The sequence below is a fragment of the Oryctolagus cuniculus genome, chromosome 8 (assembly GCF_964237555.1).
Source record: "Oryctolagus cuniculus chromosome 8, mOryCun1.1, whole genome shotgun sequence".
In the NCBI taxonomy this organism is placed as follows: Eukaryota; Metazoa; Chordata; class Mammalia; order Lagomorpha; family Leporidae; genus Oryctolagus; species Oryctolagus cuniculus.
In genome coordinates this window covers 40,084,433-40,106,243 of record NC_091439.1, presented here as the reverse complement: position 1 = coordinate 40,106,243, position 21,811 = coordinate 40,084,433, and the positions used below count along the sequence as shown (strand labels likewise).

General features: G+C 38.7%; 1 protein-coding gene across 4 annotated transcripts in view; it reads right to left on the bottom strand.

Annotated features, from left to right (window-relative positions):
- The window catches only part of ANKRD50 (ankyrin repeat domain containing 50), a 56,863-nt gene that overhangs the window by 5,287 nt on the left and 29,765 nt on the right, over positions 1 to 21,811 (bottom strand). For 2 of the 4 annotated variants that reach the window (XM_002717240.5, XM_008267942.4), the window contains exons 3-4: positions 11,681 to 11,910; positions 809 to 4,356 (exon numbers count right to left, since the gene is read on the bottom strand). In XM_002717240.5, the coding sequence (XP_002717286.2) occupies positions 812 to 4,356; positions 11,681 to 11,910 (3,775 nt within the window). In that variant the 3' untranslated portion in view covers positions 809 to 811. The remainder of the gene's footprint in view (positions 1 to 808; positions 4,357 to 11,680; positions 11,911 to 21,811) is intronic. The other 2 variants (XM_070047618.1, XM_070047617.1) reach the window with 1 other exon arrangement.

Genomic DNA, 21,811 nt, shown 5'->3' with positions numbered 1-21,811 from the left:
CATACAATCCTCTAATTCACAATAACTTTTATAAGGGCAAAGTTTAAATATGCATTAAACTTTTCATCTAAATACAATGGGCCTTAAATACCCTTCTTGTCAATGTATCCATTCAGCAACTTTTGCAGCCATTTTTGGTGTGAGAAAACACCACTTTGAGAGATCCGTCACAATGAAAATCGTCTTTTACTGATTAAATCTTTAACTTCTTTCTGGATAGAAAGGAATGCATTTAGTATTCGCAAATTACTTTTTATTGGTGTTACTATTAATATCTTCTAAGCAATACATGTATTTACACCAAAAATATGAGTACTACAGGCATAGACCCCCTCTCTATCGCCACCAATTACAAGGGGGAAATGACTGCACGGACAAGAAATCTTAACTGGCATCCATAAATGGATAGTCATTCATTGATTCATTCATTCAATGACTTTTACTGAGAAACTACCACAAGTTGAAGCACTATTGCAGATACCTGGAATATGGCATTGAACACAGATAAAAATCCCTATCTTCACAAAGCTTACATTTCAGCTGGGAAGACAAATAGTAATCATAGAAATAAAATATACAGTTTGTTTGCAAATAAGTGCTTTGGATAACATAAAGCAAGAAATGAAAAATGGGAGTGGTAGAGGTGGGAGTATTCAAATTTACAAGGATGATAAGCAAATGCCTGGTTGATGAGATCTAAATGGGGATTAGGTGATGAGAAAATCACATATATATTAGAGAAAGGAGTATTCTAAGCATAGGAAACTATACTTTTGATATTTTAACCTTTATATCGACAAAACATTACCTTTTATAATGGCGTTTCCTTTTTATAGTTGAAGCTAGGGTCTGAACCCTCAATCTGAAGCTTCAGGGCTTGTTTAAGGCTTAATTCTGTCTCCGAAGGATACCCTTCTAACACGTCCTGATGCCCTCTGTCTTGTATTGTTCGGGGAACTGAAACCCTTCCGAGAAAAACCTGGTTGCTCTGAAGATGATAGTTCGGATTTGTCATTATTCCATTTCTCTTCTTCTGTTCTCCACTCTGTTGATGAATGAGAAACTGCTGTTGGGATCGACCAACTTCTGGTTGGGTTGAAGGTATCACAATTTTGCACTGAGATTCTGCAGGCATTTGTTTAGGTGGTGCACTGGTCCCAGATTTGGCTACAGGTCCTCTTTTATCAAACTGAGTCATTTCATATTCTAATACCTTTGGCTGTGAAGAATTATTTTGCTTAGCTTTTTTTCCAGCCGACCCGGATTTGCTGGAATTTTCTGATTTTCCCCCTTTATTTGCTTTAGTTGACTTCAAACTGGGCTTTACTTGACTCCATTCAAACTCACTGCTTGGGGAATTATGACTCTGTCCCAAGGACTGTGTTGTGGAAGAAGGGGACACGATTGACTGCCGACTTCTACTGCGTGGCAATGAATGCTGTTGAATTTGTTCTGTAAATGACAAGCTATGGAAGCTATCAATTGGCACTGTCTGAGCAGTAGCTGTCGACGAAGTAGTTCTTAAGGATGAGTTTTTTGAGCTTTTCAGGGAGTTATTTGACAGCGATGACTTCTGGCGATCAACCGTAGAGTCTGGAGATTCTGAAGGAGAGCTGAAGGCATGAGCTGGCCCATTAGGCAAACCACGTAACGAAGGCTGCATCTCCCCTCCACCTGTACTACCAGAGCTATTTGATTTAATTGTTAACGACTGCATTTTTGAAGACGCTGACTGTAGAGGTTTTTGCTCCATTGTGTGAACAGGGGATGGGGAACAGCCATTCAAACTAGATGCACCATATTTTTCTAATAATTTAATTATTTGGGAATGCCCATTTTTGGCTGCCACACGCATAGCAGTGCGTCCAAACTGGTCAGCATGGTTAGGATCAGCACCCTGCTCTAACAACACCTGCACGACATCAATGTGCCCTTCCTGGGCTGCAATGCAGAGTGCAGTTGCTCCCTGGTTACATGTGTGGTCAACGACGGCGCCATGCTCGATCAGAAGCTGAACCACTTTGACATGGCCCTGCCAGGCTGCAGACTGCAAAGCGGAGCGCTTCTCATTGTCTGCAGCATTGACGTCAGCATGGTAGGCCATGAGAACCTGCACCATTTCCATGTGGCCTTGCCAGCAGGAGACGTGAAGCGCTGTCCTTCCTTCAGCATCACTTGCTTCTACGTTGGCACCATTTTCTAAAAAATATTCAGCCATTGTAAGCTGGTTTTCCAAGGCCAAGATATACAGGGTGGGCCTACCATCAGCATCTTTGTAGTTAACGTCAGCTCCGTGGCTAAAGAGCAATTCAACAATGTCCCTGTGTCCTTCTAACGCAGCAACCCGTAGTGCGTTTCTCCCGTCATAGCCTCTCTGATCAATGTTGGATTTGTTTTCCAACAATATTTGAACACAATCATAATGGCCCTCCTGTGAAGCCAATATGAAAGGGATTCGCCCGTCATTGTCAATCTCATTTGTCCTAGCACCTTGTTCAATAAGTGCTTCACATATTAATCTGTGGCCTTCAAAGGCTGCCATGTGCAAAGGTGTCCATCCAGCATCATCTCTGTGGTTTTCATCTAACCCTCTATCCAGCAGCGTGCGTACCACCTCAACATTTCCTTGTGCTGAAGCTATGCTCAGGACAGTCCTACCTTCACTGTCAATACTATCCACAGCTGCTCCCCAAAACAGAAGAGTGTTTACTACTGAAGCATGGCCCATAGAAGCGGCTGCTAAGAGGGGTGTACGGCCATTGTTATCTGTGTGATCCACATCGGCTCCCCCCTCTAAAAGCAAGTCAACCACATCCACGTGTCCTTCATAGGCAGCTACCAGCAGTGGAGTCATGCCATCTTTATCACAATGATCTACTTCGGCACCTCGGTCGATTAAGAGGCTCACAACCGATGCGTGCCCTTTACTGGCAGGAACACACAGTGCAGCCACAGAGAGTGCAGTCCTGCCATCGACATCCTCATGATTCACTTCTGCTCCATGGTCCAGCAGATGCTCCACAATCTCTCTATGTCCCATGTATGCTGCTGCTATCAAAGCAGTTCTACCTTCATTGTCAGCCTTGTTAACTTCAGCACCGTGTTGTAGAAGATTCAGTACAATATCCTCATGTCCTCCCCACGCTGCTGCTCTTAGAGCTGTTCGGCTATCAGCATCTGCACAGTCCACTTTTACGCCAGCATAAAGTAGTGCAGAAACGACCTCGGTATGACCACCCCAAGCAGCAGATCTTAATGCTGTCCAGCCATCTTGGTCAGTATGATTAATATTTGCTCCACATCCAATCAAACAATTAACCACCTTGGTGTGTCCTTGTCTAGCAGCTAGAGTGAGTGGTGTATGTCCATGAGCATCTTCTACCTCTAAATCTGCTCCCCTAGAGACAAGTAAATTCACAACATCAAGATTACCACTGTAGGCCGCATTAGCCAATAACGTTCTCCCGTTCGAATCACACTGATTTACTGAAGCTCCATTATCTAATAATGTCCTTATGGAATCCTCTCGTTCTAAGGCTTGTCGGACTATGCATGATGTGCGATCATCTTCACTGTTGACATGAGCACCAGCTTTAACCAACAGCTGCAGCACTTCTTGTTCCTTGGGTATTAAAGTAGACAGGGAGTCTCTGACAGGTGTGCCATTCCAAATCATCCACAGTGCCAACTCAGCTGTCTCTAACTGCAGATTTGAATTAATTAAGTGCAACGCGAATTCTTGTGCTTCCAGTGGTGTTAAATTCTTGGCTTGACAGGTATAACTCATAGCCAACATTCTGTGTCCTTCTGCTGCATTACATAAATACTTCTGAGTACAGTGCTTCACATCCAGAAGCCATTCTGCAAAACTATAGTGAAACAGTATTTTAGTATTTCCTAGTCCATCAACAAGCAGTTTGGAGAGGACATCCAACTTGCGTTGAAAGTCTTCTAAGGTCAATGACATGTTTTTGGTCCATACTGCGTGATACAATTCTGTTATGGTCAAAGGTCGGCAGGCTGCAAGGATCACATTCAAAATAGGCTGAACCTTTGCAAACTGTTTTCTTACAAAAAGTCTTTGGCACAGCCAGAGGTACAGACCATTCAGAGTTCCTGGGATGTCTCGAATTTCTCTCAACATAATAAAATTTTCTACTACTCCATCTAGCACTCGTTCTAGGTAAAGAAAGCACCCACTGCTTTTAATGTGCAGCTGATTTAGCATCTCTGCAGTTTCTTTTGTGAGGTGTTGTCGCAAAGCTTCTTCTTGATCTAAACGGTGAAGAATGTACTGTTGAACATCCTTGACAATATACGCTTTCCGAAGGTCATCTAAACTTATTTTTCTAAAACCTAAAAGAGATAAAAAAGATTATTAGTTGAAAAGGATTAGAAGTTGTGGTCTCTTCAAACAGAATGTCTTTAATAAACTAACAATCAATTAATGAATTAATACTAATAAATCAACATTCTTTACTATGGAAATCAGTTTTCCTTCTATACACGACAGCGACAGCAAAAGATGATTCCATTTTCCATCTACAAATAGTTAGCTCTCCATATTGGGTTCCTTATCTGCAGATTCATCCAACCGTGGTGAAAAACATTAAAAGCTGCATCTGAACAAATGAAAATGTTTTTCCTTGTAATTATCCCCTATACAACACAGTATGACGACTGTTATACAGCATTTACATTGTATTAGGTGTTACAAATAATCTGTGGATTATTTAAGGTATATGGAGGGCGTGTATAGGTTATACGCACATACTATGCTATTCCATAAGAGACTTGAGCATTGACAGATTATGTTTTCACGGAGGGGTGGGCGTATTCTGGAATCAGTTCCCCAAGGATACAAAGGATGATTGTACTTCTTATTCTCTTAGTTGGCTTGTGCCCCTCTTAAGTCTCCTATAAGAGATATTCACTAAGCATTATCCAGTCTTAGATATCCACAAAAGTACTTTAAAAATTATTTATTTTATTTGAAAGGCAGAGAAAGAGAGAAATCTCGCATCTGATGGTTTACTCCTCAAATGCCTGCAACATGCAGGCTGGGCTAGTCTGAATCCAAGAGCTGGCAATTTGATCCGGGTCTCATGTGGTGGCAGAGACTGACACACATTAGCCAGGAAGATTTGGGAAGGGAGCCAGGACTCGAACTCAGGAACTCCAATAAGGTATGTGAACATTCCCAGTGGTATCTTAACTGCTGTGCCAAACAGCTGTCTCCACAAAAGCACTTAAGATCTTCTGAATGCCCAAATGATTACTGAAACAAAAAACAAAAAACCCACACAACAAGAGAAAACAAAGCTTTCAGGACTTATAACACATAAGATTTGTTTTTATGGGGTGATCTTTTTCCTACAAATATTTGTGCCCTTACATGTGAATATACATTTGATTGTACACAAGTCTTAAGAGACTGAATATTTATCTCCAGTTAGAATACTATCTGTCACTGCTTTTAAGTACATTATTTTACATCATATCAAATGAAAATAATAAATATGAGGCTGTCAATAAATAGGTTGGACCAATTAAGATGCAACTTAGCTACACCATGTTCATAAAAATTCAGCAATGCAAAAACAAAGCAACTTAACAAAATTCAAAACAACCTAAAATATAATAGTTACAGCTGTTTGAAACTCTAAGTTCTTTAAAGGGAATCACAATTCCATTTTCTGTAAACAAAAATTATTAGATAGTTGAGTATTCTCCTTACAGAAGAAAAAATTGTGGAGTGGAGGAATTCACTGAGGCACAATATGACCTGATCTGCATTTTGAAGGGCCATTCTGATATTACTAAAGAGGTAGAACTGGAGTGAGTCAACAGTAGAGGCAAAGTCTTTAAAGAGTCTGTGATAAAAGGTAGATAAGAACCACAAAGGGCCTGAATAACCATGGTAGCAACAGCAAAGATAGACAATGGCTCTTGGATTTAGTGAGAGCTAGATGGTGTAGGGTTGGTGAATGTGGAGAAGTAGAAGCTGACATTACCTCCTGGTTTTGCCAACAGTATTGAAAACAAGACCACTGAAGAATAAACAATTAGGTTGGAAAGAAAACTGATCCATTCAATTTTCTGATAATAAGCTTGATGTACTTAGATGAACTAGGCAAATAGGAAAAAAAAAAAAAAAAAAACCTAACCACTGACCAAGAATGAAGCATGAGGAAATAGCAAAACTGTATAGCCCTAAGTCCATATAAAAATAAAATTTATAATTTAAATATATACACACAATTTAAAAATTGACAGAAACAATCTGAAAAACTAAATTGCTATTATGAAAAAAAAGGGTTTAAAACATGCCTAGAAATGAACAGCTATCGACAGTTTCCTGTGAAGTGAAATGACTTGCCTCCAAACCTTTTCCTGCGTGTGTCTGCTTTATTCTCTAAAAGTTCATCAAAATAGTAAAAGTTGGAAAAGGAAGACCCGTGGCATGTTGCTCATACAGTTAAAAATACTCTCTTCAGGCATGGAAAGCCAAGACACTCTGGCAACAACAACAACAAAAACCTAAATGAAAGATCTCTGCAAGTGAGATCCCAGTGGAAAGAATGGGCCATCAAAGAAGGAGGCACCATTCTCTGAAGGGAGCAGAGAACTTCCACTTTGACAATGACCTTGTTTAAATAAAATCGGAGTCCGCGAACTCAAAATGCTTCCATAGCCTTGGCAACTCATGACCTGAGCCTAGGGTGATTACTGACACCATAAACAAGAGTGTCAATTTGCTAAGTCAACAACAGGAGTCACTGTGCACTTACTACTCCTCATGTAGGATCTCTGTCCTTAATGTGTTGTACAATGTGAATTATCGCTATAACTAGTACTCAAACAGTATTTTACACTTCATGTTTCAGTGTGGGTGCAAACTGTTGAAATCTTTACTTAATATATACTAAATTGATCTTCTGTATATAAAGATAATTGAAAATAAATCTTGATGCGAATGGAACGGGAAAAGGGGTGGAAGTTGGGGGGGGGAAGCCATTGTAATCCATAATCTGTACTTTGGAAATTTATATTTATTAAATAAAAGTTTAAAAAACAACAGCAACAACAAAAATAATTAAAAAAAATACTTTCTTACATTATACCACGCTGAAGTATTTCCATTGTGATGATGTACATACTGATTTACTTGAAAGATCATTTAACCTATGATAATTATGGTTATGAATAAATACCTAGATTTCTCATCCAATGCACTAAAACCTCATGGTTGAAACATAAGATAATTAAGATGGACACACAGCCGAACCTCCACACTGACAAGTTTTGGTGCCTCAGAATGGGATAAAACACTGCAACAAAATTAGTGAGAGTCAGCTGTTTTCAAGTGGACATTTAAGTACTTATCATACATGACTTCTTCTAAAACAGGACCGTCAGGTAAGTATCCCTATCTTAATAATGAGGAAGTTAAAATGCTGAAAAGGTATCACAGCATGTTAAGTGACAGAACCAAGACTTTGTGTTCTTCAAGTTTGTGTTTTTCATTAAGATGGGATTGGGTACAGTATGTTGTGGGGAAAAAAAAGGGTACTGAGAGGAAGGAAATGGGGACACAGAAGGAATTAATTCTACAAGCAAGTAGAGAATTTTGTGAAGAGTAGGTTCAAACTGTTTGCCACTTACAAAGTGACTCTCCCCCATATTGAAAGACTTAGTAAGAAGGATTTATATAGAAGAAATTATGTTCATTATTGATAAATAGTTAATCTGTTCTTTAAACAGAACTAAGAATCATTACTCGATAATTTAAGTATCTTGAATTAAATGTACTGAAAAGAATTAGTTTAAAATTGCAACTTTGAGTAATATATATGTAATCCTTGTATTATGCAAACAATAGAATTAAACATACTCCTATCAAAGCAAATTTACATATTTGCCAACAAGTGACAGTTCTGTTCCAAGTTCCATACTGCATGCTGACGGGGTACAGCAGTGGCCAAGACGGAAGACCCCTATTGTCAGAGAGGCCGTACGCCTGATGGAAAAGAGACTAGTAAGTAAAGAAAAGTAAAATAGAAACACATTTTAAACAGTAATGAGACACAAGCAGAAAATAAAAACAGATAGAGTATATACATAATTGGAAAGGCAAAAAAATAAGACTAGAATAGCAAATACAATCATTGTGTGATTGATATTTGGGCATAGACCTAAATGCAAAGACAGTAAAGCAGTAGTGAAAAGTATATCTTAAAAGAAATGTTGAGTGACAAGAATACAAAGAAAAGGGAAATCTCCTGTTGTTTCTCAGAGTATGAGTTATTTCAAGCGTGCTAGGTAGTGATTTGGCAACATTAACTGAGTTTGAATTGCACATAACCTATAACCCAGCAATGTCAAATCTAGGGTTATAATGTAAACTTTTATCACATGTGAATGGACAAGGATTTTCAGGTAGTTTTTTTTTTTTTTTTTTTTTTTGGTAATACAAGTTGAGAATTCCTTATTAGAAATTCCTGGGATCAGAAATGTTTCATATTTTGAAATATTTGCATACATATAAAGTTATATCTTGGGGTTGGGACCCAAGTCTCAGCATAAAATTCATTTAATGTTTCATATCTATCTTAAACATTCAGTATCAAGGTAATTTTATACAATATTTTTAATAATTTTGTATAGAAAATAAAGTTTCATGTCTGTAATTTTCTACTTGAGCCATTATGTTTGGTGCTCAAAATGTTTCAGATTTCGGGGAATTTCATTTAAAATCAGATTAGGGATACTTAACCTGCAGTGAAAAAATGAAGACAATCTAAATGTCAATGGAAAAATAAATAGGAGGCTTATTCATGGGAAAGAATAACTATACTTAAGTTAAAGCCAATGAACTAGATTTATAAGTGGCTACAGAAACAGGACTAAAAAAAGTTGGCTAAAAACAAAATGATAATTATATAATCTATATGTGTATATGTTTATGTATAAATATGAAGATTTATTTATTTGAAAGGCAGAGAGACAGAGAGATTTTCCATCTGCTGGTTCACTCCCCAAAGGGCTACAATGGCCAGTGCTGTACCAGGCTGAAGCCTTGGGCCTGGAACTCCATCTGCATCTCCCATGTTGGTGGCAGGGGCCCAGCCACTCAGGCCATTCGTTCTCTGCTGCTTTCCCAGGCACATTAATCAGGAGTTGAATCTAAGTGGAGTAGCACTAACTTGAACCGGCATTCATATGGGATGCTAGGGTTGCAGACAGCTGTTTAACCAACTGTACCACAATGCCACCCTCCTGCCCCTCCAACTTTTAAAGATTTACTTATCTGAAATGAAGAATTAGAGAGGAACACACACACACAGACACACACATTTTCCATCTGTTGGTTGCTGGTTCACTCCTTAAATGAATGCAACAGCCAGAGTTCCAATATATTTTTGAAACACTTACTATTCATTAAGGATTGTCCTGATCTTAAAGAGCTTCACATGAAATTTGTCAATTAACCTATATAAATTCTGAGAGAAAAGTAATATAATCTTCATGTAACAGATGAGGAAATGGAAGCACAACAAAACGTAAGTTAACAGAAGTTCACACAACCAGTGCATGAGTGAGAAATAATAAAATGGTACATATAGTATTTCACTTAGGTAAATATGAGTTGAAACAATATAAAGTTAGCTAACCATATTGGTTCCTTGAATGAAGACGGTAAAGAAAGGAGTAGGTAACACAGACCATAAAGAGCTTCAACTTTACCCATGCCTGACAAATTCAGTGCTATGTAATATTAGCTATTGTCACTTTAACTTCCACACTTTTCCCAATACATTTTTATCATTAACAATGGAAAAGAATGCCATACATGGAAACTAAAGTGTTGCCACCAGTTCCAAGGGAATCAGAGACAATCAGATGGAATGAATAAAGGTGGCTTCAGAAAAACATTTTTAACTAATTAATGGAGTTTCATCATACTCTAAAATGTTTAAAACATCTTGAAAGTGATAGCCCCAACTAACCACTAAGTTAATTAATATCTCTCCAATCACACTGTAAATCTTGTCAGAGTTTCTTGTTTTACACTCTATTTTCTACAGGGGAAAGAAGAGTGCTTCACAGTCTAATAGGAGTAGCCATAACTTCATTACTGTAGTAGAGAACAAAAATCAGTAAGAAATTGGGAAAAGAAAAAATCACCAATCATGAACTTTTTTTTCCTGTTTTTTTTTTTTATATTTTATTTTATTTTTCCCCTCAAAGAAACCTTTTATTTAAGGAATACAAACTTTATGCATTTCATAAGTACAACTTTAGGAATATAATGATTCTTTCCATCATGCCTGCCCTCTCACCCACACTCTTACTCCTCCTCCTCCTCCCTTTCACATTCCCAGTCCCATTCACACTAAGATCCATTTTCGATTAACTTTATACATAGAAGACCAACTCTATACTAAGTAAAGAGTTAAACAATTTGCATGTAAAACAAAAACAAAAACTTTCTTCAACAGTCAAGGGCTGTTCAAAGTCATTACATCTTGAAGTTAATTTCACTTCCTCTTTTATTTTTTTTTTAGAAAATTAATTTTAAAGAAGCACCCAAGAATGATACATCCTTTGGGAGCACTTAGACATAGTTGCCATGGCTATTGAAGCCTTTTGAATCCACAAACTCTATCAGTATTTAGACAAGTTCATAAAGCAAAGTAGAAGTTCTTTCCTCTCTTCAGAGAAAAGTACCTCCTTCTTTGATGATCACTTCTTTCCACTGGGGCCTCACCCACCAAGGCTTTTCATGTAGGACATTTTTTGCCACAGTATCTTGGTTTTCCATGCCTGAAATGCTCTCCTAGGCTTTTCATTCAGAACAGAATGCCTTAAGGGCTGACTCTGAGGTCAGAGTGCTACTTACAGTGATTGTCATTCTATGAATTCACTGTGTGGACTGCTTCCCATGTTGGAGCACTCTCCATTTTAATTCTATCTATTATTATTACCAGACAGTTAATCCTATCCATATGATCACTTTAACACTTAAGATAGTATTTTTACCACCAAGCTTAAGGGGATTTAGAGTCCCATGGCAAGTTACTAAACTGTACCCTTAGAAGTCTGTAGTAATGTATTCAGAACTACACAGCTTTATAGTTACAAATTTCATACACTTCATAATTCCAACTTTACGAACACAACAATGAACTTTTATACATTATATAAACTGTTCTCTCACACACCAGAAAAGGGTTAAAGAAAAAGGATATATTTCAAGAGGTATCAGTGCTATTAACTTTGTCTTTCATTGTGTATCAAGAAACATACCTTGCCACTGATTTTTTTTAAAGGCCTATTCACTACTCATAAGATTCTGTTACAAGTATCACAAACTGGCCATAATAAATGCAATCGTAAAGATGTGTGGTGGGGAATAAGGCATGAAACATTCCTAATCTGTACTAAGCTGGTTAGGAAAAGAATATTAAAAACAAACAAAAATAATGTTTAAATGACCTTGAAACATGCTACAGCTTGTTTTTAATGCAACTTTAAAAAAGTGCAGATGAGAATAGCTGATAGAAAAAGCAGATGCAACATTCAAATTTTTAACTGCTTACTTTTCTCTAACAAAGAAACATATATACTGGTTCATCAGTGAAACATTTGAGGATGGTAATAAGGTAATTATGCTTACCAGTAAACATTTTAGTAACAGCCTTACTCTGTTTTCGGGCAGAACAGAGAAGCAACAGCCATGGTGGAAAGAACTCATGGTGACCAGCTAAAAGCTCTGCGACGGTCCCAGACAGGCTGGTAGATGTCTGTTCACCTTCTGTAATGTTACACCCTTCATCAACAGAATCAACGAGCAGGTACAGGCTCTGCTGGGGCGGCTTCACGCCCAAAAGTGGGAGCAGCACACACCTGTAAAACACATCCACGTGAGCACCCTGAATGCTGCTGCCAAGGATGTTAGGGTTTATCATCTAAACGTTAGTATTCTTAACTGTAAGAGTTTTAAGGATAAAATAAAGGTTTTAGAACAAAAATCATGCATTTCAATTCCTTACATAAATAGTTCAATTCTTTCCCCTTATGTGGATAAATAGTTCATATTTTCAACAACTTTTCCCCCAATAAAGTGTGTTGTGTGTGTGTGATAATAATTCAAAATAATTAAGGAGAAGGGTAATCAGAACTGGAGGAAACTATACTTCAATAATCCTTTCCTGATTTGTCAAGTGAGAGATAAAAAGCTTGCATTGTTTTTGACAAGGTTGAAATGTATTGCAGAGAAAAGCAAAACAAACTTAGGAGATTACCGTAAGAAGAAAAATATTAAAGATTCTATAGAATTTAGAAATGTTTGGTCATTTCCCTCAAATGTTTGATTATTTCCCTTTATAGTAGCCTGGCATATAAAAAGTATAGATAAACTATACTCTAGATTATATTTGATGTGTTTTTAAATTTCTTTTTCTTTTTTTTTTTTTTTTTGACAGGCAGAGTGGACAGTGAGAGAGAGAGACAGAGAGAAAGGTCTTCCTTTGCCGTTGGTTTACCCTCCAATGGCCGCCACGGCTGGCGCGCTGCGGCCGGCGCACCGCGCTGATCCGAAGCCAGGAGCCAGGTACTTCTCCTGGTCTCCCATGGGGTGCAGGGCCCAAGCACTTGGGCCATCCTCCACTGCACTCCCTGGCCACAGCAGAGAGCTGGCCTGGAAGAGGGGCAACCAGGACAGAATCCGGCGCCCCGACCGGGATTAGAACCCGGTGTGCCGGCGCCGTAAAGCGGAGGATTAGCCTAGTGAGCTGCGGCGCCGGCTTTAAATTTCAAAGCAAGGAACAAATTAATAGATTTTGTTTGACTGAATAATGCAATTTCTACACATGTAATTTATATTGCAATTGAACAGAACTTTTTAAAAAATGAGACCAGGTTTATTCACTTTCAATAAGTATTTTCTTGTTGTACATCATGTGCTAAATAAGGCACTGAGCATACATGACAATGAAGAGGACATTAATGCAACCAGTTTGAACACCAGAAATTCACAAGTCAAACATCTACAACCCACTTCTTAATCTTTCAGTCTGACAGCCACCAAGACCTAATCTTCATCACTATGTAACAATCAATACTTCTTTCTAAAATTTTCTCAAATCTTAGACTGTACCATCATCATACTACTCCAAACTACCATTGCTTCTTTCCTCTGAGCTACATTAACAACTTAAATGCGTCCAAAAAGTTTCTTCTGCAGTCAGAGATGCATTAGCCTCATTTCAATGATATTTATTAGATACAATCACACAGGGGCCTTTTATTAGAAGTTTCCTCTGCTTAGATGTACTTTTTAATATTCACTTACTTATTATCATTATTTTTTTCAAGTTTTTCTCTTTAGATTGCAAGCATCAAGAGCACAGGAGAAACTAAATCTGTTTTGCTTATCAGAGTACCTCTAGAACCTAACACAGAGCCCAGAGCAGTTCCTAAATTAAGACAGGACATTGTTGCAATCCAGAGTAGAAAACAATTTCAAAGCAGTGTGCTCTGTGCTATGATAAAATCTGGTAAAACTATTAACACAGTGACTAAGAAATGGTCAGATCAATGGGGACTAAGTAGGGAAAACAGAGAACGTCCCAGCAATAGTCATCTATTAAGTGCTCAATATTAACCATGCTATCTCCAGGAAGACAAGACAGGGCAATTCTGCAGAAGGAACAAGCTAAATTTGGCAAAATCTACTCTATTGTGCCATATATAACTATAGTTTGTCTGCTCTGAGCACAAAGAAAGTCGATGAAGAATCAGTAATACAAACGGTTCCACATATATACTATAATATAATAATATAGCACAAACCAGTGCCTCTTCAGAAATAACACAGGCTGTACAGTATGCAGGAAGTCAACCTAACATACTTTTGCTAGGGAGGGTGTGGGAAAGTGGTCAGGGAAGCTGAGAACTGAAGTTGGTAAGGCAATGAGCCAGGAGATTAGTCAGGAGGAAGAGGTAGGGTAGGAGGGAGGATACCCAGGGGAAAAAAATCTTGCTGAGGCAACAGCACATGTAAAGGGCTGATGAAGAGAACTATCAGCAAGTATTTATTTGTGAAAATGAGTAAATATTCGGCTTTGTAAATTCTGTTTATAAAATTTGGACTTCGCCTTCAGTGTACTAAAGAATCACTTTAATATTTTAAGCATAAAATTGTTGAATTGTCATGTTTATATTTGTGTTTAGAAAGTTAACTCTGGGGCCAGCAAGTGGCATAGTAGGTTAAGCCTCCGCCTGCAGCACTGTCAGGTCTTGTCCAGGCTGCTCCTTTTCCGATCCAGCTGTTAATAGCCTGGGAAAGCAGTGGGAGATGGCCCAAGGGTGTGGGTCCCTACACCCATGTGGGAGACCCAGAAGAAACTCTTGGCTCCTGGCTTAGGATCTGCCTTTGTGGCCATCTGGGGAGTGAACCAGCAGATGGAAGACCTCTCTGTCTCTAACTCTTTGTAACTCTGCCTCTCAAATAAATAAAATAATCTTTAAAAAAATTTTTTTAAAAAGAAAGATAACTGGTGCATATGAAAGAAAACCTGAAGCAGTCTAGCAGGAAACAGTGACAGAAGGTCATTGCTTAGAACTTAAAAGGGAAAAGGAGGCTGGCGCCGCGGCTCAATAGGCTAATCCTCCGCCTTGCGGCGCCAGCACAGTAGGTTCTAGTCCCGGTCGGGGCGCCGGATTCTGTCCCGGTTGCCCCTCTTCCAGGCCAGCTCTCTGCTATGGCCCGGGAGGGCAGTGGAGGATGGCCCAAGTGCTTGGGTCCTCCAGGATAAGCACCCGGCTCCTGGCTTCGGATCAGCGCAGCGCGCCAGCTGTGGCGGCCATTGGAGGGTGAACCAACGGCAAAGGAAGACCTTTCTCTCTGTCTCTCTCTCTCACTGTCCACTCTGCCTGTCAAAAAATAAAAAAAAAAGGGGGGGAAAGGAAAAAAAATTCTGCATCCTGAACTACTATCACCAATTCACCACTGACTTTAATTCAGTGCTCCATGTGCTTTTAAGGAATTTATTGGTCCAGGATTTCATCAGATCCTCACAATTAACCCTTTAAGATGAGTACTATGGTAACACTCATTTCCAAATGAAGCAATCAAGGCACAAGAGGACCTGTAACTTTTCCAGTTACTTCCAAGTGCTGGCTCCAGAAACAACACACAGGTGGCTCTTCAGTCTGGTTTTTGTGAGAATGCCTCAGCTGTAAGCCCTTGTCCCAGAAGCCAATCTCTCCAAGCTCCCTCCCACTTCTCCCCCTAGGCCTGGGTCAGTCAGGACCACCCCAGTCTGCATTCTCAACCATCACAGACCACTAACTAACTTACACAATAATACAGTAGCGGTAGGTAGCATGAATGAGAGTGATTTGGTGTGTAAAATGGACAAAATCTGGTGATTATCACCTTTCTTTTGCTTATGCCAGCTTATTTGCTCTTCTTTGTTGCTTCTTATTTTTCTTCTCTTTTAAATATAATCAGTTAATGCTAAATTTTTTTCTAAGTTTTTTCAGTATCATTCACTTCAAAATAATTTCCATTTGATTCCTTTATTGAAACAGATTATTTAGTAGTGAATTGCACAGCTTCTACATATTTGGGAACTTCCCAGGTGTCTTTACATTATCAATATATTATCAAAATTAAATACAATTGTGATTGGAAAATATGTTTGGGTAATTTGCATTTATTTAAAATTACTGAGATTTGTTTTATGGCTCAGAATACAGCTCTTAGCACATATATATGCAGTTGGGAAGAAGGTGTGTCTGCTGTTGTGGGGTGGACTGTTCTACAAATGTCACTGAGTTCAATTTGGTGGTGGTGTTTAATATGGTGACAAGTGCTTTGTGCACTGATTCTGTCAATTATTGAAAAAACAGTGTTAAAATATTAAAACATTAGTGTAGATTTGTCTCCACCTTCTTGCAATAGTTTTACTTCCTGTATTCTGAAGCTCTGGTATGAGGGGTACATTTATGATTATTCTATCTTTTTTTGAGGGACCGATCCTTTTATTATTATGATATTATTCTGACAATGTTCTTTATCCCTTGTAATACTCTTTTCTCAAAATCTACCTTTTTTATACTAATGAAGCTCTATTAGCTTTCTGTTGATTTGAGTTAGTGCTGTATTTATTTTTTCACTCCTTTATACTTAAGCTACTTGTCTCTTTATATATAAAGTGAATTTCTTAAAGGTAACACATAATTTTAATGGAAAATTTTTATTTAATAAATATAAATTTTGAAAGTACAACTTTTGGATTATAGTGGTTCTTCCCCCATAACCACCCTCCCAAATGCAAACCATCCCATCTCCTACTCTCTCTCCCATCCCATTCTTCATTAAGATTCATTTTTAATTATCTTTATATACAGAAGATCAACTCTATACTGAGTAAAGATTTCAACAATTTTCACCCACAGACACACAAAGTATAAAGTACTGTTTGAAGATTAGTTTTACTGTTAATTCTCATAGTACAACTCATTAAGGACAGTGGTACTAAGTGGGGAAAAAATGCACAATGACTCCTCTTGTTGACTTAACAACTGACACTCTTATTTATGACATCAGTAATCACCCGAGGCTCTTGTCATGAGATGCCAAGGCTATGGAAGCCTCTTGAGTTCACAAACTCCGACCTTATTTAGACAAGGCCATAATCAAAGTGGAAGTTCTCTCCTCCCTTCTGAGAAAGGTACCTCCTTCTTTGATGGCCCCTTCTTTCCACCAAGATCTCACACACAGAGATCTTTCATTTAGGTCATTTTTTGCCACAGTGTCTTGGCTTTCCATGCCTGAGATACTCTCATGGGCTTTTAAGCCAGATTGAATATCTTAAGGGCTGATTCTGAGGCCAGAGTGCTATTTAGGACATCTGCCATTCTATGAGTCTGCTGTGTATCCTGCTTCCCATGTTGGATCATTCCCTCCTTTTTAATTCTATCAATTATTATTATCAGACACTGGTTTTGTTTATGTGTTCCCTTTGACATTTAATCCTATCTTTATGATTAGTTATGAACTTAAACTTTAACTAGTATGGTGGCACTGGTACCTGCCAACTTAATGAGATTTGGAGTCCCATGGCAAGTCTTTAGCTTTACCCTTAGGGGTAAGTCTGAGGGAGCTTGAAAGGCAACATATAATTATATCCTGTATTGTTATCCACACAAACTCTTACATTTAAATGAGGATATTTCTAATTTACACTTGATGTGATTATTTTAGATATGGTTAAATTTATTTTCTAATTTAAAAAATTAATTTTTTAACAGATTTAATATAGTTCATACATAAAATTTTTTAAAAAAAAATTTATTTGAAAGGCAAATTTACAGAGAGAGGTAGAGACAGAAAGAGAGGTCTTCCATCTGCTGGTTGCCTCCCCAAATGGCCTCAAGGGCCAGAGCTGGGCCAATCTGAAGCCAAGAACTTCTTCTGGGTCTCCCCCAGAGGGGCACAAGCACTTAGGCCACCTTCTACTGCTTTCCTAGGCCATTAGCAGAGAGCTGGATGGGAAGTGGAGCAGCTGGGACTTGTACCAGCACCTACATGGGATGTTGGCATTGTAGGCCAGGGCTTTCACCTGCTGCACCACAGTGCCGGTCCCATATGTGCAATTCTAAGAACATAATGATATTCCCTCCCTCCCTCTCTCCTTCCTCTCTCTTTCTTTCTTTTTTATTTTTGAGACAACTTATTTTAAATTTACATTACAGTAAAAAGGCTTAAGTTTAAATACTGTGTTCTTATACACATTATTTTACAATAATGTACAGAATATACTTCTAGAATGGAGTTGCTAGAGAGGGACCTGATATATATTTTGGAGAATATTGTCGAAACACTGTTCTTAGAAATTATATACATTCTCAACATCTCTATAAAAGTGTGTTTTCTTAGTGTCTCCATAGTGGTGATTAATAGTCTCTAGTTTTTCTACAGATACGTGAAAAATGGCAACTTCATTACAGTTCTATTTTACATTTCCTTGCCGTGAGGGCAATCATGTGTACATGTGCCTAGGAAACATTTCTTTTTACTTTAAAAATGTCTTTGTATTCTTTACTCACTTTCAAAAGATTGTTAAGTCTTCCCTTAAAATGTTAAGAAATTAAGTTTGATGTATGTAATATGAATTTCCAATATTTCACATTATTTCTCATTTTTAATGTATTATAAAGGTTTTCTTTTTCTTTCTTTTGACAACAATGTATTTTCTTTACTTTTAACGATAAAGTACTGACTTTTTTCTTTAATGGCTTGTAAGATTTACGTCAAATTTCTGAGGAGCCTTCCCAACTGAGTGGTTTTAAAAAAATTTCCTCATGGGACGGTGCTGTGGCATAGTGAGTAAAGCTGCCACCTGCAGTGCCGGCATCCCATATGGGCGCTGGTTTGAGTCCAGCTGCTCCACTTCCAATCCAGCTCTCTGCTATGGCCTTGGAAAGCAATAGAAGAATAGCCCAAGTCCTTGGGCCCCTGTACCCGTGTGGGAGACCCGGAAGAAGCTCATGTCCCCTGGCTTTGGATAGGTTCAGCTCAAGCTGTTGTGGCCATTTGGGGAGTGAACCAGTAGATGGAATACCCCCTACCCCCCTCTCTCTCTGCCTCTGCCTCTCTGTAACTCTGCCTTTCAAATAAAATAAATAAATCTTTAAAAAAAATTTCAACTTAAGATGGTATTCTAATTTATCTTTTTTCCCCATGGTTCTATAGTTATCCCCAATCCATTTACTAAGTGATCTGTCATTTCCTTATTGATTTTAAATATCTCCCATTTCACATACCCCTTTATGTGTGTGTGTGTGTGTGTGTGTGTGTGTGTGTATGGTATATTCCATCTCATTCTGTTATTTCACCACGTCCATTCCAAGCACTTATATCACTGCTTCATGCAATTGCTCAACAGAGACAACTGTTCATTAATTACGTTTTCATTTAAGGCAATATATGTGGCCACAGATTTCTTTTTATTCTATGACAATATTTTCTCCTGTTTCTTGTCCTCTGCTTTTTCAGATTTCTTTCCGTTTTGTACTTGAGACATATTTTTAGCTATTTTGGGATACTTCTTTTGGAGGAAGTTAAAGGAAATCAAAGGGAAAGTTATGATGAAAACAACATGGAAGACATTTTTAAAATGGGGCTGGGAGGCTATTAAGTGGGCAGGCCTTATGCATGATTCCAGCTGCTGCCTAGGAATGTGAACTTTCCTGCTTAGCCATGTGCACTTTGGTCACCTCCACTTTTGGACCACAGGTATGCAGAATGACCTGACTGACTGCACAATTACATTGTGCCCAGAGGGTACAGATTCATATCAAAAGGTTATCAGACTCTTGTTTTATGCACATTTCCATGATGTTTATACATTCTTTTATCTTCCATGGGTGCAGCCAGCTTCTTTCTCAACATTTAGTAACCCGAATAAGTCCCCTTTTTCCTCTCTTCCTCAGAACCTTGCTTCTGAGCTATCTGAACCTGTGTCCCCTGAAATACGATTCCTAAATCCCTGAAATAAAGTTCTCTACTCTTTGGCAGTTCCTGAATTTGGATGGAGCAATGTTTTTTCTGGAGTAGCAATTACAAGTTAGTGTCTGCAGCATCCATGCTAACTAGAAATCTCATGACTCAATTAAGGGCATGAATAATTTTATTGAGCTTTAACTTCTTCCTAGCCAATTAAGATCAGAACATGTGGATGTACAAAGGACAGGGTTTCTCAGTACAACCGCCACCCACACCAGATCCTAATGTCTGACTTTTCCTTGCGCATAGTTCATCTGTGTGACTCATTCTGCCATGCCCTTTTTGTACTTCCTTTCTGTTTGAGTCCAGAGTAACTTCTAGTATAGAACTTCTCTCCATGGTCCCACGTAAGAGCTTTAGTGTTGTTGATATTCATAGTTTTTAATATACTCATAATGTTCTGCCAGGCTATTTGGTATTAACTTCCATATCATAGTTAGGTTTGGGTTTGTAAGTCTCACATAGTTTCAAAATATATGTAGCTTTTTATTCACTTTCCTGCTGTGGAGCTATTTCCAAGAACCATTTAAAATTTTCTTAGTCATGTTAAAATCAGCAGTTCATCCCATGGTTTTGATGATGCTGAACTATTTTTTCTATCCTTCACCTCATGCCTAAACTCAAAACTGAAAATCCCTAAAGCTATAAGCCATTTCATGTGAATGTTCTACAGGCATCTCGAATTTACAATGTTTAAAGAAACATTCTCTCGAAATTATCTCCCCATCATTTTCCTCATGCCAGGTGACAGTAAACCAGCACTCCACAGTTTTTCCAAGACAAAATCCTAGAAATCATTCCTGAGTTTTACATTTTGTTCCAGAATACTGTCCTTTCCCTTATAATGCCAAGCTTTTTTTTTTTTTTTTAATATTTTATTTATTTGAGAGGTAGAGTTACAGACAGTGAGAAGGAGAGATAGCGAGAAAGGTCTTCCATCTGCTGATTCACTCCCCAACTGGCTGCAATGGGCGGAATCCAGCCAATTCAAAGCCAGAAGCCAGGAGCTTCCTCTGGGTCTCCCACGCAGGTGCAGGCACCCAAGTGCTTGGGCCATCTTCTACTGCTTTCCCAGGCTATAGCAGAGAGATGGATTGGAAGAGGAGCAGCTGGGACATGAACCAGTGCCGGTAAGTGATGCCTGCGCCGCAGGCGGAGGATTAACCTACTGTGGCACAGAGCTGGCCCCATGCCAAACTCTAATTTAGGGCCCACACCCACTTGCTACTCTACCCAGAAAGCTCCCCAAGGCAGAATTTCACACCCTTAGGGTTTCAACACAAAGTATACACAGTACTGTAATACTTCAGAGCATTCTTTTTTTTTTTTGAAAAAATTTTCCATATTTCAAATTATGTCCCCTTGTTGTGTTGTTTCTACTATTTTTGTTATAAGGCTGGGAGTTTAGTTCCCAAACCTCCCTCCCTCCCTTCTCCATAATATAGTTTCTACCAGGGCAGAGACAACAAGGACTATACCTGTCTTGTTCACTGTTAAATTCCCAATATTCAAAACCATTCTTAGCATATCCCAAACATTCAGTAAATTTGCTTCATAAATGATTGGTACTTAATGGAAAAGTTGCTACTTTAAAACACTAGATAAAAATATTTACTGAGGGCCAGCACTATGGCATACTGGGTAAAGCCGTCGCCTGCAGTGCCAGCATCCCATATGGACACCGGTTTGAGTCCTGGGTGCTTCACTTCTGATCCAGCTCTCTGCTTTGGCCTGGGCAAGCAGTGGAAGATGGTCCAAGTCCTTGGGCCCGTGCACCCACGCGGGAGACCAGGAAGAAGCTCCTGGCTTCTGGCTTCAGATTGGCACAGCTCTGGCTGTTGCGGCCAATTGGGGAGTGAACCATTGGATAGAAGATCTCTCTCTCTCTGCCCCTGCCTCAGTCTCACTGTACCTTTTTCAAATAAATAAACAAATCTTTAAAAAAAAAAAAAAAAAAAAAAAAACATTTACTGAACTTGGAATTCCCATGTTCAATTTAAAGAGCTATTTGGGAATAACTAAACCAAGTGGCAGACATATCTGTCAGGTCACATTTTATCATTTTGCAAAATGAAAATCTCACCAAAGTATACATATACAAAGTGTGAGTAATAAAGGCAGTCTAGAGCCACGGCGGCTCACTTGGCCCATCCCATATGGGCGCCGGGTTCTAGTCCCGGTTGCTCCTCTTCCAGTCCAGCTCTCTGCTGTGGCCCAGGAAGGCAGTGG